This window comes from Brachypodium distachyon, chromosome 1, assembly GCF_000005505.3.
Source record: "Brachypodium distachyon strain Bd21 chromosome 1, Brachypodium_distachyon_v3.0, whole genome shotgun sequence".
Taxonomy (NCBI): domain Eukaryota; kingdom Viridiplantae; phylum Streptophyta; class Magnoliopsida; order Poales; family Poaceae; genus Brachypodium; species Brachypodium distachyon.
Window position 1 is genome coordinate 27,063,744 of NC_016131.3, and position 12,329 is coordinate 27,076,072.

Consider the following 12,329-nt stretch of genomic DNA (forward strand, 5'->3'; position numbering starts at 1 on the left):
CTGAAAAAACTAGCCACTGTTGGGAGTCACCAGTGGTTGTTCCCATGGACGACCACTATTGGGGGTTCACCAGTGGCCGTGGAGCACCAGTGGACCACCGCCACTGGTGGAGCACTAGTGGCCGTGATTTTTTTGTCTCGCTCGAACAGCCACTGAAGGTCATGCGCCAGTGTCACATTCTGGCGTAGTGAAGAGCCAGACCTAAACCCACATGCACCAACGAACATGGAAACCAACAGGATCCCAAGGTACTCTAACTTGGTAAAACTAGAATAGGTGTCTAGAGTTGAGGCTCGACGAGATTCTTGTTTACCTTTTTTACGTGGCCCAAAACATTATGCCTACGATAGTTAGAGTACTCTTCATGGCCGAGGGCATGGAAATGGGCACAAATCCAATGACCTTCACGGCCTTGCAATTTTGGGGGCATGGAAATGGGCACAAACTATTACAAGCCCAACACTTAAATTTTCCGAGGCAATTAATAAAGGTGGCCATATGTGCGACAAATGGTGGACTCGGGTTCAGTCCAAGATCACACTGCCTGTAGGGCTTGACAGTCCACTTGAGGAATAGCGGGCGGTTTGCACCATAACTTGCGTATAGGTGGGCCGCTCTTGGTGCTACTGGCTTGGACGGCCTTTTATGACCATTTGAATCGGCGAGAGCACCACGCGCTTTCCCGCGTAGTTTCCAAAAGAAACCCTAGGTTTCGGGGGACAAAAATCGGATTGAAGCGCGGAATTCGCATACCACGGAGTCGGGTTCAGAGTACAGTGGCAGGATGGTTAAACACAACTTCTCAAATTGCCACCTCTACCCATTGAGGTTAAAAACAAAGCAAATTAAAACCTGAAGTATAGAGATCTTCATGCATTCAGGTTTGCTTGCTCGCTTCCCCATCCTAGTAGGAAGTGGGTTATCTCTTAATCTCCTTTCTCCTAAATCCTAATCCATCCGGTCATACATATCCAACAGCAAATACGTACAAACCGGCCAGTCCCCTCTTGGGTTCCAAATCCTCTGAAAAGTTTTGATGGTAGCACACAAGAAATCTCCAAGGATCCCCATAAATCACACCCCCCGGCCCGTCCGGCCATCATCCATCCAGCTTCACTTAACACCATCTCAAGAAAGAACGCTAGGGCGGGGAGCAAGGTGAGTTCTTGGGAGGGCTCGGAGAAGATCTAGGAGCTTCCTAGGCGAGAATTGGGGATCGATGGGCGGCCTGGGGGCGGTTTACATGATGACGACGCTGCTCATCATCTTCGGCATCATAGGTTTCTGGTTCGGCTGGTGCGGCCGAAGGTTCGTCCGTGGCAACAGCGCCAGAGCGGAGCCGGCCGAGGCCCAGGGCCTGCGGCCGTTCTACGAGCTCTGGCGGGCCATCCACGGCAGGCCCGCCGGCCTGGCCGATGAGGCCATCGCGGCGCTGCCGCTGACGAAGCTCGCCCGGGCGGCGGAGTGCGCCGTGTGCCTCGGGGAGCTCGCCGCGGGCGGCGTGGCGCGGCTGCTGCCGCTGTGCGGGCACACGTTCCACAGGGAGTGCGTGGACACGTGGCTCCGCTCCCGCGCCAACTGCCCGGTCTGCCGCCAGACGGTCAACGAAGTCACCGGGATGCCGCGCCGTAATGTCCGGGACGCGGCACAGCCGGCTGCTCAGGCTCAGGCTCAGGCTCCGGGGCCGGTCATGCTGCCGCCTGCGCTGCCGCAGGCCGACGGCAGGGCGCCGCTGGCACAGGCTCGCGACGGCGGCGAAGGCCACATCAGCCTGCAGGTTCTTGATTGATGCTTAATTTGCCTCCGTCCGATCATTGTCCGATTTGTGTCCGGTCTGCAACTCTACTAGCTCCTCCTTGGGCCTTTCATTTAATCATTTCGATTCAGTTCAGGGCATCCAATCCAAGGATCGAGCAGTATACTCCTAATTAAGTCTATGTGTGTATGTACCGTGTGATGTGTGAGATACAGTATGTATGCATGAGCGAGTGTGTTACCTGTGGACATGATCGATATATGTGTGTACCGTACAGCAGCACCCGAGAGGTTTCCCGAGGTGAGCAGTATAAGTCTGTAACTATATGCTTTCAATATGAATTAAGCTGGGCTTTTTATAAATTTTGATGTTTGCTCCGTTATCTCTTTGATTTGATTGTGGAATTAACCGGTCGAATGATTCGTTTGTAGAAATATAAAGCTGGGCAGCAAACTGCTTGACAGGTTAGCAGATAAATGTTAACCTGCAAATTGTCTTCTTAGATAGTCTTCAGAACTGTATACCTAACGGTCGGTATCAGTATCTCATATATTGGAGAGATGCTGCTAGCTAGCTCTTGACACATGCAATCTAGAGTGGCAACAGTGGTTGACAGGAATTTTTAATGTTGTAATTTCAAGTTTGCAGATAGAGTTATTTCCATTCCTTCATGGAAAATGGGTGTAGCCGGCCCTGTTCTAAGAAATAGTTTGCAGATAAAATAATGCTTGTGTTTTTGTCACCGAGGGCTTACAACAGCCCGGCCTGGTGCTTTTTTTGCCTTTCCCTGTTGTTTTACCATTCTTCTGTATGCTAAAATGGCCTGAATTTGTCTATGAGTAGGAAGGTCTTGTTGCTAGGAGGAGTAATGGTTATGTGAATTTAGAACCACCTGGCTGGCCCTTTATAGTCTGTGAGCAAGCGACGCTACATATAATGTCTTTTTTTTAGCGAATACATATAATGTCGATGGACATGATCTATGTATTAGCGAGTATACTATTATCTATATCTGGACATGATCTATGTATGTACAGTATGCAGCAAGTTCATTAGGGTATATGGACATGATCTATATCTGGAGATGATCTATGTATACTTTATTATCTATACCTGGATCTATGCATTTACAGTCAATCTGTATGAGCGAGTGTATTATTAATGGATACGATCTATGTATACCGTACAACAGCACTCGAGGCAAGCATAGTCCATTCGCTTTTTGTAAACCTACTCAAAAAGTAGCCGCAACTCTATGGCGGAACTACGTCTCCACTTGTAATTCGGACTCGTAGAATCTCCGAAACAAACTCGGACTCCACACGTCCTTCTTTTGAGCTAATAAAAAAGCTGGGTTGTAAAGCCTTTCTCATAATAAAAATGTTGATCATGCCTTGCCCAAAAAGAATTAAGGCTGCTTGCCAGATTAGCAGAGAGATGTTAACCTGCGAGTCTTGAAAACTGTATGAAAGAGTTCATTTTATACCTAAATTGTCACACATTTTTCTGTTCCTATCGGAATCATATGATAATTAACCATCGATATATCTTGTGCTTTTTCAGAGCCGTGGTCCGTAAAATTGTCTTCAGCTAGCAGTCGGACCTATGTTGCACTGAGCCGTACTGACTGCAGCGATTCTTCACAATTCCTACTGCTATTTTGACAGAAATGTGATGTTGTAATTACAAGTTTGCAGATAAAACTTATTCCCATTGCTTAATGGAAAATGGGGGTATTTATTTTGTAGATAAAATTCATTTCCATTTTTCTTAATTAATGGAAAATGGGGGTTGTTTGCAGATAAAATTTATTTCCATTGCTTAATGGAAAATGGGGTAGATAGATAAAAGAACGCTTGAATTTTTGTCACCGAGGGCTTTTACACCAGGTTGGCCCTGTGCTTATTTACCTCTCCATGTTTTGTTACCATGACCATTATTTATTTTGTATGATATACATGTGAACACAGCACGCACTGGAGAAATTGTTATTGTTGCTTATACTTGGCGCAATCATGCACTTGCGTTATATGTTCTACCTGAAATTTGTTCTGAAGAAAAAAAATGTTTGAATCCTCAACACTTGGCTTGCCATACTTTTCAATGATTCATTTGTTTTTCAAGTTGTGGCCATTTGCACGACAAATGGTGGATCTGGGCTTAGTCAAGGCTTGACGGTCCACTTGAGAAATAGCAGATGTTTTGCACCGTAGCTTGCATACCGACCGTGCTGTTGCCGCTACTCGTTTGGACAGCCTTTTTTAGCCATTTGAATCGCCAAGAGCATGACGCGCTTTCCCGTGCAGTTTCTGAAAGAAACCACATATGCTATAAAACCGAGCTTTTTAGGGCGAAAACTCAATTGAACGCAGAACTCGGATTCCATGGAGTCAGGTCAGAGTAGTGGCCTTCTCAATTTGCCAATTCTGGCCACCTCGAACCTTATTAGAGGTTTAAAAACAAGAGCAAATTAAAAACCTGCAGCAGAGATCTTCCATGGTTTGCTTGCTCCCTTCCCCCAACCTAGCAAGGAGTTGGGTTTATCATATCGTCTGTCCAATTCCAAACAGTGCATCGATATCTATCTACCTCTCCACGTGTAATTCGGACTCGTAGAATCTCCTAAACAAACTCGGACTCCACGGGTCCTTCTTTTCAGGTAATACAAAAGCTGGGTTGTAACGCCTTTCTCCTAATAAAAGTGTTGATCATGCCTTGCCTAAGAACCTAGTAGAGCATTTTGATTATATACGTGCTAAAAAAGAATTAAGGCTGCTTGACAGATTAGCAGAGAGATGTTAAAACCTACAAATTGTCTTCCTAGATAGTCTTGAAAACTGAAACAGTTCATCTTTTTTATACCTAAACTATCACACATTTTTCTGTTCCTATCTGAATCCTATGATAACCATCGATATTTTGTGCTTCTTCACAGCTGCGGTCCGTACCATTGTCTTCAGCAAGCAGACTTATATATGATGCACTGAGCCACTGACTGCAGTGATTCTTTACAGATCTTACTGCTATTTTGACAGAAATGTGATATTGTAATTACAAGTTTGCAGATAAAATTTATTTCCATTGCTTAAAGGAAAATAGGGGTATTTTGCAGATAAAAGTTATTTTCATTTTGCTTAATGGAAATGGGGTGGTTTGTAGATAAAATTATTTCCATTACTTCAATGGAAAATGGGGTAGCCCTATTTGAAAGAGAAGTTTCGAAAGAGAAGTTTGCAGATAAAAGAATGGTTGTATTTTTGTCACCGAGGGCTTTTACACCAGGCTGGCCCCGTGCTTATTTACCTTTCCATGTTGTGAATCAGCAGGGACCGGAGAAATTGTTATTTTGCTTATACTTGCCAATCATGCAGTTGCCATATCTACCTGAAATTTGTTCCGGAAAAAAAAACTGGTCTGAATCCTCAACACTTGGCTTCTCGCACTTTTCAATGGTTCATTTGTTTTTCAAGTTGCTTAGTCAGGGCTTGATGGTGCACTTCAGAAATAGCAGACGATTTGCACTATACCTTGCGTGTGGGCGGCTCTTGCCGCTACTCGTTAGGTCGGCCTTTTTTGGCCATTTGAATCACCGAGAGCACGACGCGCTTTCCCGCGCAGTTTCTGAAAGAAACCACATATGCTAGAAAACCGAGGTTTTTAGGGCGAAAACCGATTGAACACAGAATGCAGATACCAACCACCGAGTAGAGTTCGGAGTAGATCCTTTTCAAATTACCAATTCTGGCCAACTCTAGCCCTTAATTAGAGGTCAAAAACAGGAGCAAATTAAAAACCTGCAGCAGAGATCTCCCATGGTTTGCTTGCTCCCTTCCCCCATCCTAGCAAGGAATTGGGTTTACCCATATCTCCTCTCTCCAATTCCAGCAGTGCATCGATATCTAACAGCAAATACGTCCGAAAAGGGTTGTTGCAAGAACTGTCCAGACCTATATAGAGCTAGCTAGATCACGCCCCCCCCCCCCCCCCCCCCCCCCGGCCATCATCATCCAGCTTCAGCTTTAGCTTCACTCCACACTACCACTACAAGCCAAGAACCCTAGAGAGTGGGGAACGGAATCCCAAGGCGCGTTCTTGGGGGATCAAATTGAGGAACGATCCATGGACATGGATGTCTCCTCCGTGGGCGCGGCAGCGGGGGCCATGGCGGCGGTCCTGATCGCCGTCTTCGCTGCCTTCCGGTTCAACCACTCCGCCGGCCGTGGTACTAGACCTAGAGCGGAGCCTCAGCCGGAGCCGGAGCCTGTAGCGCTGCCGCCGTATTACCTGTTCTGGGGCGCCGTCAGCTGGGGATGCATGGTGGAAAGGGCCATCGCGTCCCTGCCCCGGCGGGAGCTCAAGGAGACGGCCGAGTGCGCGATCTGCATCAGGGAGCTCGCCGCCGGGGAGACGGCGCGCGTGCTGCCGCGGTGCGGGCACGCGTTCCACATGGAGTGCGTGGACCGGTGGCTCGGCTCGTGCCGCGCCAACTGCCCGCTCTGCCGCCGGGACGTCGTCCACATCAACGACATGGTCATGCCGGCGCCGCTGCGGCGCTACCCGCGCGTGCAGCCCGGGCCGCCCGTGCCGTTCGTCCGCAACCGCAACCTCAATTGATCAATGGCGCCGCCGGCGGTCAAGGCCTGTGAGTAAGAAGGGCCTTCTTTTTACTGGGAGGAGTGATTAATGGGTGCTGTAAATTTCTAGCTAGTTTAAAGCCATCTGGCCCGTCCAGTGTAGTTCCTGTATATATAGTTCATGAGCAAGCGACTGCGAATATATAATATGGATCGACAAAGTTTTAAATAGCGTGCTAAGCAGTTTAGCGGCGGCCCGAAAATCGGCGCTAATGCGAGCTGTTAGCGTGAAGCGTCGCTATAAATAGCGTCGGGCTATTTGTAAGTTTTTTCAATTTGTAAGTTTAGACACCTAGCTTTGGGGATAAAACCTGATTTATTTTTTTACAAGCACCTCTCTAAGAAAGTTGCATTGTACATGCTCTAAGCCCTGCCTGGGTTGATTAGCAAACAACTTGAGTACAACCAAATTCACTTGAGCCCTTTGATCTGAAGGAGTTGAGTTTCAGAATTCAGACTACACTCTGAACCCGTCGGGCTTGCGAGTGCTTGCGCACTGAATTCTACATTAGCATCCACTGGAGTTCTGCCAACTGTTCCACGAACAGAATGGAAAGCCTTCAAGTGTGTGTTGAGTACTTGGGTAGTGTGGCATATGCACATAGGCGAAGACAAGCCCCAGGCAAGGGGGGCCGTGGCCTGGGTCTTGAAATTATATTTTCATTGTTAAATTACACTGATTTTAAGCATGGCATGGGACTTCTCTTCCTTAATTACACTCTCTTAACTCTCATACACTATAATGGCCCGCAGAGTAATTTTCTGGCTCCGCCATTGCATACGCGAGTTCGTTTAGATATTGGCAAGAGTTTTACCTACTGCAAAAACATGCACTAAACAGTAACAGCAGCTGAAATTGGGCGCGGCAGGATTGCTAGAATAGATAACTTGTTCTTTTTTTAACATTCCGTTCCAGTTCTTGATTTTTTTTTCTTGAGACGGGTCGATTCACAAAGGTACATCAACGACAAAGAAAAGAAAAAGAAAAAAACTACAACACATAACGGAAGAACTTTTCGGCACCGCACGCAAATGCATTGCTCACTCACGTGTGCAAGCTCCAAACGGAGATACTTTAATGTCCTACTTTAATTAAGATAATGATGGAGTATTAGAAACAGATATAACTAAAGCTTGCTACACAACTAAAGCTTCGGTTTGACGTTACTACGTGTGGAGGTTCACTATTTCGTCTGAGACAACGCACCTCAAGTCCATGCCACAAATGTTAACGTCACGCAGATGGTAGCCTCGAAAGTTCATGAGGGTGCGTGCAAAAAATTGTTTTTGAATTTCTCTTTAAATTTCGCTGCCTAAAATATTAAACATTGATCGGGAACGCAATCAAAAGATATGCCTTTAGGCTTTAGCATAGAGACTACATGTAGGACTGCACGTGAGGGCACCTCTATAGATCACTCTGTCAGGATGGCCAAAATCTTGAAAGGCTAAAACTGTGTCAAAAGAAGTATCTTGATTAAATGGGGTAAAACGAAGGATATTTTTGTCAAATAGGAAAAAAAAATTGGAATTCACACTTTTTTAATGGTCCTGTGAGATCGAGACAGGCAATCAGAGGGGGGTGAATGATTGCGCGGAAGCAAATTAAACATTTTCCCGAAAGTTCAAACGCTAAATCATCTTTCTGTTCGTGATAGTAAAACAGCCTTAACTTTTGATTGGATGAACCAAAAAATACGTACGAGTATAAAAAATAAAGGTATTAAAATTATCTAACCAACGCAACAAGAATCAGCTCAATCGGATTTACCAATCAAAAGATATGATCAAAAAAGTAACAGCTGACAGAAAGTTACGAGAATTAATCTATAATCGATTTCGAGGAATAACAAGAAAGATGAAATAATCACGATCTTTCCTTAATCTCGTGATAAACCTGCAGCAAAATATTATGAACTCGTGATAAATCTGCAGCAAAGTGTTAGAAAAATCTAGCACGAATAATCCACGAAGATCCGAGAAGAACAAAGATGACACCGCCAATGAATCTCTTAATTACAACGATGTCGATCGATTACAAAAGATGCAACCATGCAAACAAGAACTCTCCAAGAATTGATCTAGATCTAAAGCTCTGAGTTCTCTCATGTCCTTGCTAAAACCCTAACTAGGACGCGCTCTATTTATAAGCGAAAATTCGCGACCCTAAACTGAGTCTGAATCCAACACGAATTCCTCTGTCCCAGTCATTATTCTGCCCGTGGGGACCACAGAAGACCTCGGATTGAGATGACCCTAAAAGCAAAGTTGTTCGCCTCGACGACGCGCACAACTTTCATATGGACCACTTTTCCATCGGACACCATCTTGATGACGCTGTTGTTTAATCTTTAAACAACTCTCATCCAGCCACGGCTGGACCTACATGTTTTCACGTCGATGTCACTCCGTGCCATCAACTCTTCTTGTGATGTCTTCAAAACTCGAACATCACGTGTCGAATATCTCCAATACCGTACACCTCCGGTATAAACAACGTACGAAAAACCGGTGCCCTCCCGGATCATCATAGTCTTTGTTTTCGTTGTTCCTTCGCACGAACGTCTCGCATGACACCTGAAAGTGAACACACAAATAACCAGTACGAGTACAAGTCCACGACTTGACTCAGGGTAAGTTCCACACAACCCACGTCATGTTTTCACATAAGAAACTAATGGATCAACCCACCACTGACAAAGCACTAAATCCAAACAAGATACAAATCATCATATAAGTATCCATGTTATTCCAAACATCCACACCAATGTTTCACCTAAAACATTTGCCAATGTTATACGTCACTTATTATTTCACGGGTCCTCAATATTAGGCCTAGGACAATTAAAGTACTTCCCGGCAGAAAACAGGTAGTAAACAAGAACTCTCACGTGCCTTCAAGTACTCCCTCCGATCGGAGTACTTCATATGCCAATTTGCTTGCTGCAGAAACAGGCAGTAAACAGTGCAGCAGCTGAAATCGGGCACGGCGGAATTGCTGGAATGGATTTTGGGCCGGATTTGGGGCGAAACATTTTTTTTTCCGCAGGAAATTTGGGCCCAAACGTTAAGACAATACCATTTCAGTTCTCCTTTGTCCTGAGACCGACCCATAAAAGGTACATCAACGACAACACATAACGGAAGAACTTTCCAGCGGCCGCACGCGAATGCAATGCAATGCTATATAGCTCCAAACAGAGATACTTTAAGATGATGATGTAGCATTTGGTAACATTATACTCCCTTCGTTCAACAAAAGATATCTCAAATTTGTTAAAATTTAGATGTATCTAGACATGACTTAGTGTATAGATGCATTCAAATTTAGTTAAATTTAAGACATCCTTTATTAGACGGGAAAGTGTAAACTTTCGGTTTGACGTTGCGTGTCCAACCTCACTATTTCGTCTGACAAGCACCGATCACTTGAGCAAGAAAGAAAGAAAATGTTGGCTTTCTCCGGCTCAACCACCGGATATAGATGTTAGATGAGACAAATGCAGCTCAAGTCCATGCCAAAAAACACCAACGTCGCCCAGACGGTGTAGCCTGGAAAGTTCATGAGGTGTCAGGTTTTTTGTTTTTTGTTTTTTTTTTTACGACCCCGTGAGTGCATCGTGAACTTGCAAAGCCGGCCTGGGTTCTGTAGAGGTGGAGTGAGGCGTTGCAGGCTCGAGTGTTTTAAGGCCGTTGCCGAGTGCAGGGCTGAGCCTACGGCCCGTGATACCTGGGCTGTAGCACGGGTCCAGCCCAGGTGTAGAACACAGTAAATATGATTATCTTTTGGCCCACAGAATTGATTCCAGACAGCCCAGCGCCCAAAGGCCCAGCCGTGACTGCAGTGCTGCGTTCCTGCAGGCCAGCAGCCCAGTACCATCGGCAAAAATACCAGGATTTTCCGGCGCATGCACATGCTTCGCTCACTTCTGCAAGCTCCAAAGTCCCCTCAAAAGAAAAAAACTTCTGCAAGCTCCAAACGAAAATTCCAAGATAATGATATTATTGTTATTCGACACATCATGAACAATTAGCTTCAAACTTAACAGTTGATATAACATGTCGAAATTCCCCTGCCATGTTTCCCATTCCAAATGGATGCCATTGGGTAGTGCGACAAATTGCTTGCAACCCAAGTACCCAACAGAGACAGAGTAGATCTGCATTCAACTGCCTTGACGATGCCTGCACTATCAGACAACAGAACCGAATGCAGTAAGTAGCAGGTGCGGGTAGGCTGACAGCTCAACAGGATCACAGAACGGTCAACTTCTCAGGTGGAATCGCCATAATGTCACGGTCTCATTACACTGGTATTTTTATTTAATTTTGTACTCCGTATGTACAACTACTACACCACTCTGTAACGGTACAGAGAAAGAAATGAAAAGAAAATAGCAAGTATATATGTTAAGAAGGGTCATTCGACGCGACGATCCAACCAGGTTCAGATAGCAGGGATGTTGGAGAAAGAGAAGCCATGGTACCCTCTGTAAGCATAATATGCTATTCTTGTGTAGTAGAACCCGGGGATGAACATTACTACGCCCAGCACGGTGAAGAAGATCCCTGTATCCAAAAGAAGATCAGCAAAAGCCAAAGATGTTGAAAATTTTGTTTATGTATGTACTCCGAATAAAATAGGGTGGCAGTGCTCCCTAAGAGGTTAACATTTGGAGTACTAAACAATATCTGCAAATTGCAACAATGGCTTGCAAGCTCGTATGCTATCAGGTATCAGCCCTTCCTTACAGATTGAATTGCATTTATCGGAATCACACCGCTTGCCAGCGTTATGCAAAAGGATTCTGCATCCAGTTACTGAAACAAAGAAAACGTTTCTACTTTCTACAGAACTCAGTAACTCTTCTGCAACATGTAGTGGGCATTGGCACATTGCTGAGCTTTTGAGTGCCAGTAAGTTGTGCAATAACAATTCCATCTGTACATGGATCCACATTACAGTGCACAGATGGCTTTTGGTTTCTTTGTTGAAGCAGACATTCTCAGCCCATATTACTCCGTATTTTACTTTCTCGTCACTTCACCATGACATCGAATGGATGTATATCACTCCCATGACCAAATTGCTTTGTAGATTTTAGTTATTTGGCCCACTTTCCCCTGTACATTAATAGCACGTTATAAATGGCTAAATCTTTTCTACGATCTGCAATTCTGCAGAACCAAGCATCTAATCTATGCGATGCGATGGGTTAAACTGGCATACAAACACATTTCGTTAATTTCGCCAAACAATGGAAAGGGTCTAGGATTTTCACCGTGCGAGCGGTCGCCGCCGACGAGGTGGGCGGCCATGAAGAGGCCCGCGACGGCGCCGAGGGCGCCGAACGCGAGCAGCGCGGCGGCGAAGGCGATCTCCTTGACGGGCGCGCCGCGCGGGCCCCCCGCCGCGCCGCCGACCAGGTCGTCGTCGTCGGAGATGGAGAAGGCGTGGTCCACGTACGCCATCCTCCTTGATCGTGGTTTCGAGGGCAGCGGGAGGGATTGCGCGTTGCGTCGGGCTGCGATCTGGGACTTGGTTGGAGGGGCGAAGCTTGCCGGCGGGGCGGGCAAAGGCGAAGGAGGAAGAGGTGGCGCGGTCGCTTCTCCCGGCTCGCCGCCGCGGAATTTGGCGGAGTATGTTATTTTATTTTTCCTTCACACCCCTCCTTTTTTTTTCCCGAAACAATTACTGTAGAAAACATTTTTTGTTGCATTTACAATTCGTTTTTTCCAGTTCTATGTAAACATTAGCAAAAGAAAATGTCAATTCAAAATCGTCTATTCTCGATTTATCTTCTTTTTGGGTGCGGACTGGGTTTTATCTCCGGGGCAAACGAATGAAGTTCTTTTTTTTTTGGAGAAAGGCAAACAAATGAAGTAGGGTGCCGTTTAGTCCGGAAATAAATTGGGCCTACACCCAGCCCTACTGCTTA

The 12,329-nt window shown here is 45.7% G+C and overlaps 3 protein-coding genes across 3 annotated transcripts; 2 read left to right on the forward strand and 1 right to left on the reverse strand.

Moving 5' to 3' along the window:
• Positions 1–1,219: 1,219 nt before the first annotated feature.
• On the forward strand, positions 1,220–1,789 carry LOC104582099 (E3 ubiquitin-protein ligase Os04g0590900-like). The gene has a single exon (XM_010231429.1). The coding sequence runs from the start codon at positions 1,220–1,222 to the stop codon at positions 1,787–1,789; it is 570 nt and encodes a 189-aa protein (XP_010229731.1).
• A 4,086-nt stretch (positions 1,790–5,875) lies between these two features.
• LOC104582100 (E3 ubiquitin-protein ligase EL5-like) lies at positions 5,876–6,370 on the forward strand. Its single transcript, XM_010231430.1, has one exon. It carries the CDS (start codon positions 5,876–5,878, stop codon positions 6,368–6,370), a length of 495 nt encoding a protein of 164 aa, XP_010229732.1.
• A 4,050-nt stretch (positions 6,371–10,420) lies between these two features.
• Positions 10,421–12,102, reverse strand: LOC100827451 (transmembrane protein 230). The gene is made up of 2 exons (XM_003563326.4): positions 11,673–12,102; positions 10,421–10,959 (listed from the first exon to the last, which is right to left on the reverse strand). Exons 1-2 carry the CDS (start codon positions 11,860–11,862, stop codon positions 10,838–10,840), a joined length of 312 nt encoding a protein of 103 aa, XP_003563374.1. The 5' UTR covers positions 11,863–12,102; the 3' UTR covers positions 10,421–10,837.
• Positions 12,103–12,329: the final 227 nt, after the last annotated feature.

Bases quoted from the DNA above. Each gene is read 5' to 3' on its own strand.
- LOC104582099 (XM_010231429.1), top strand. From the start codon at position 1,220: ATGGGCGGCCTGGGGGCGGTTTACATGATGACGACGCTGCTCATCATC.
- LOC104582100 (XM_010231430.1), top strand. From the start codon at position 5,876: ATGGACATGGATGTCTCCTCCGTGGGCGCGGCAGCGGGGGCCATGGCG.
- LOC100827451 (XM_003563326.4), bottom strand. From the start codon at position 11,862: ATGGCGTACGTGGACCACGCCTTCTCCATCTCCGACGACGACGACCTG. The intron at 10,960-11,672 runs GTGAAAATCCTA...TTTTGGATACAG, and splicing joins CGGCGGCGACCGCTCGCACG to GGATCTTCTTCACCGTGCTG.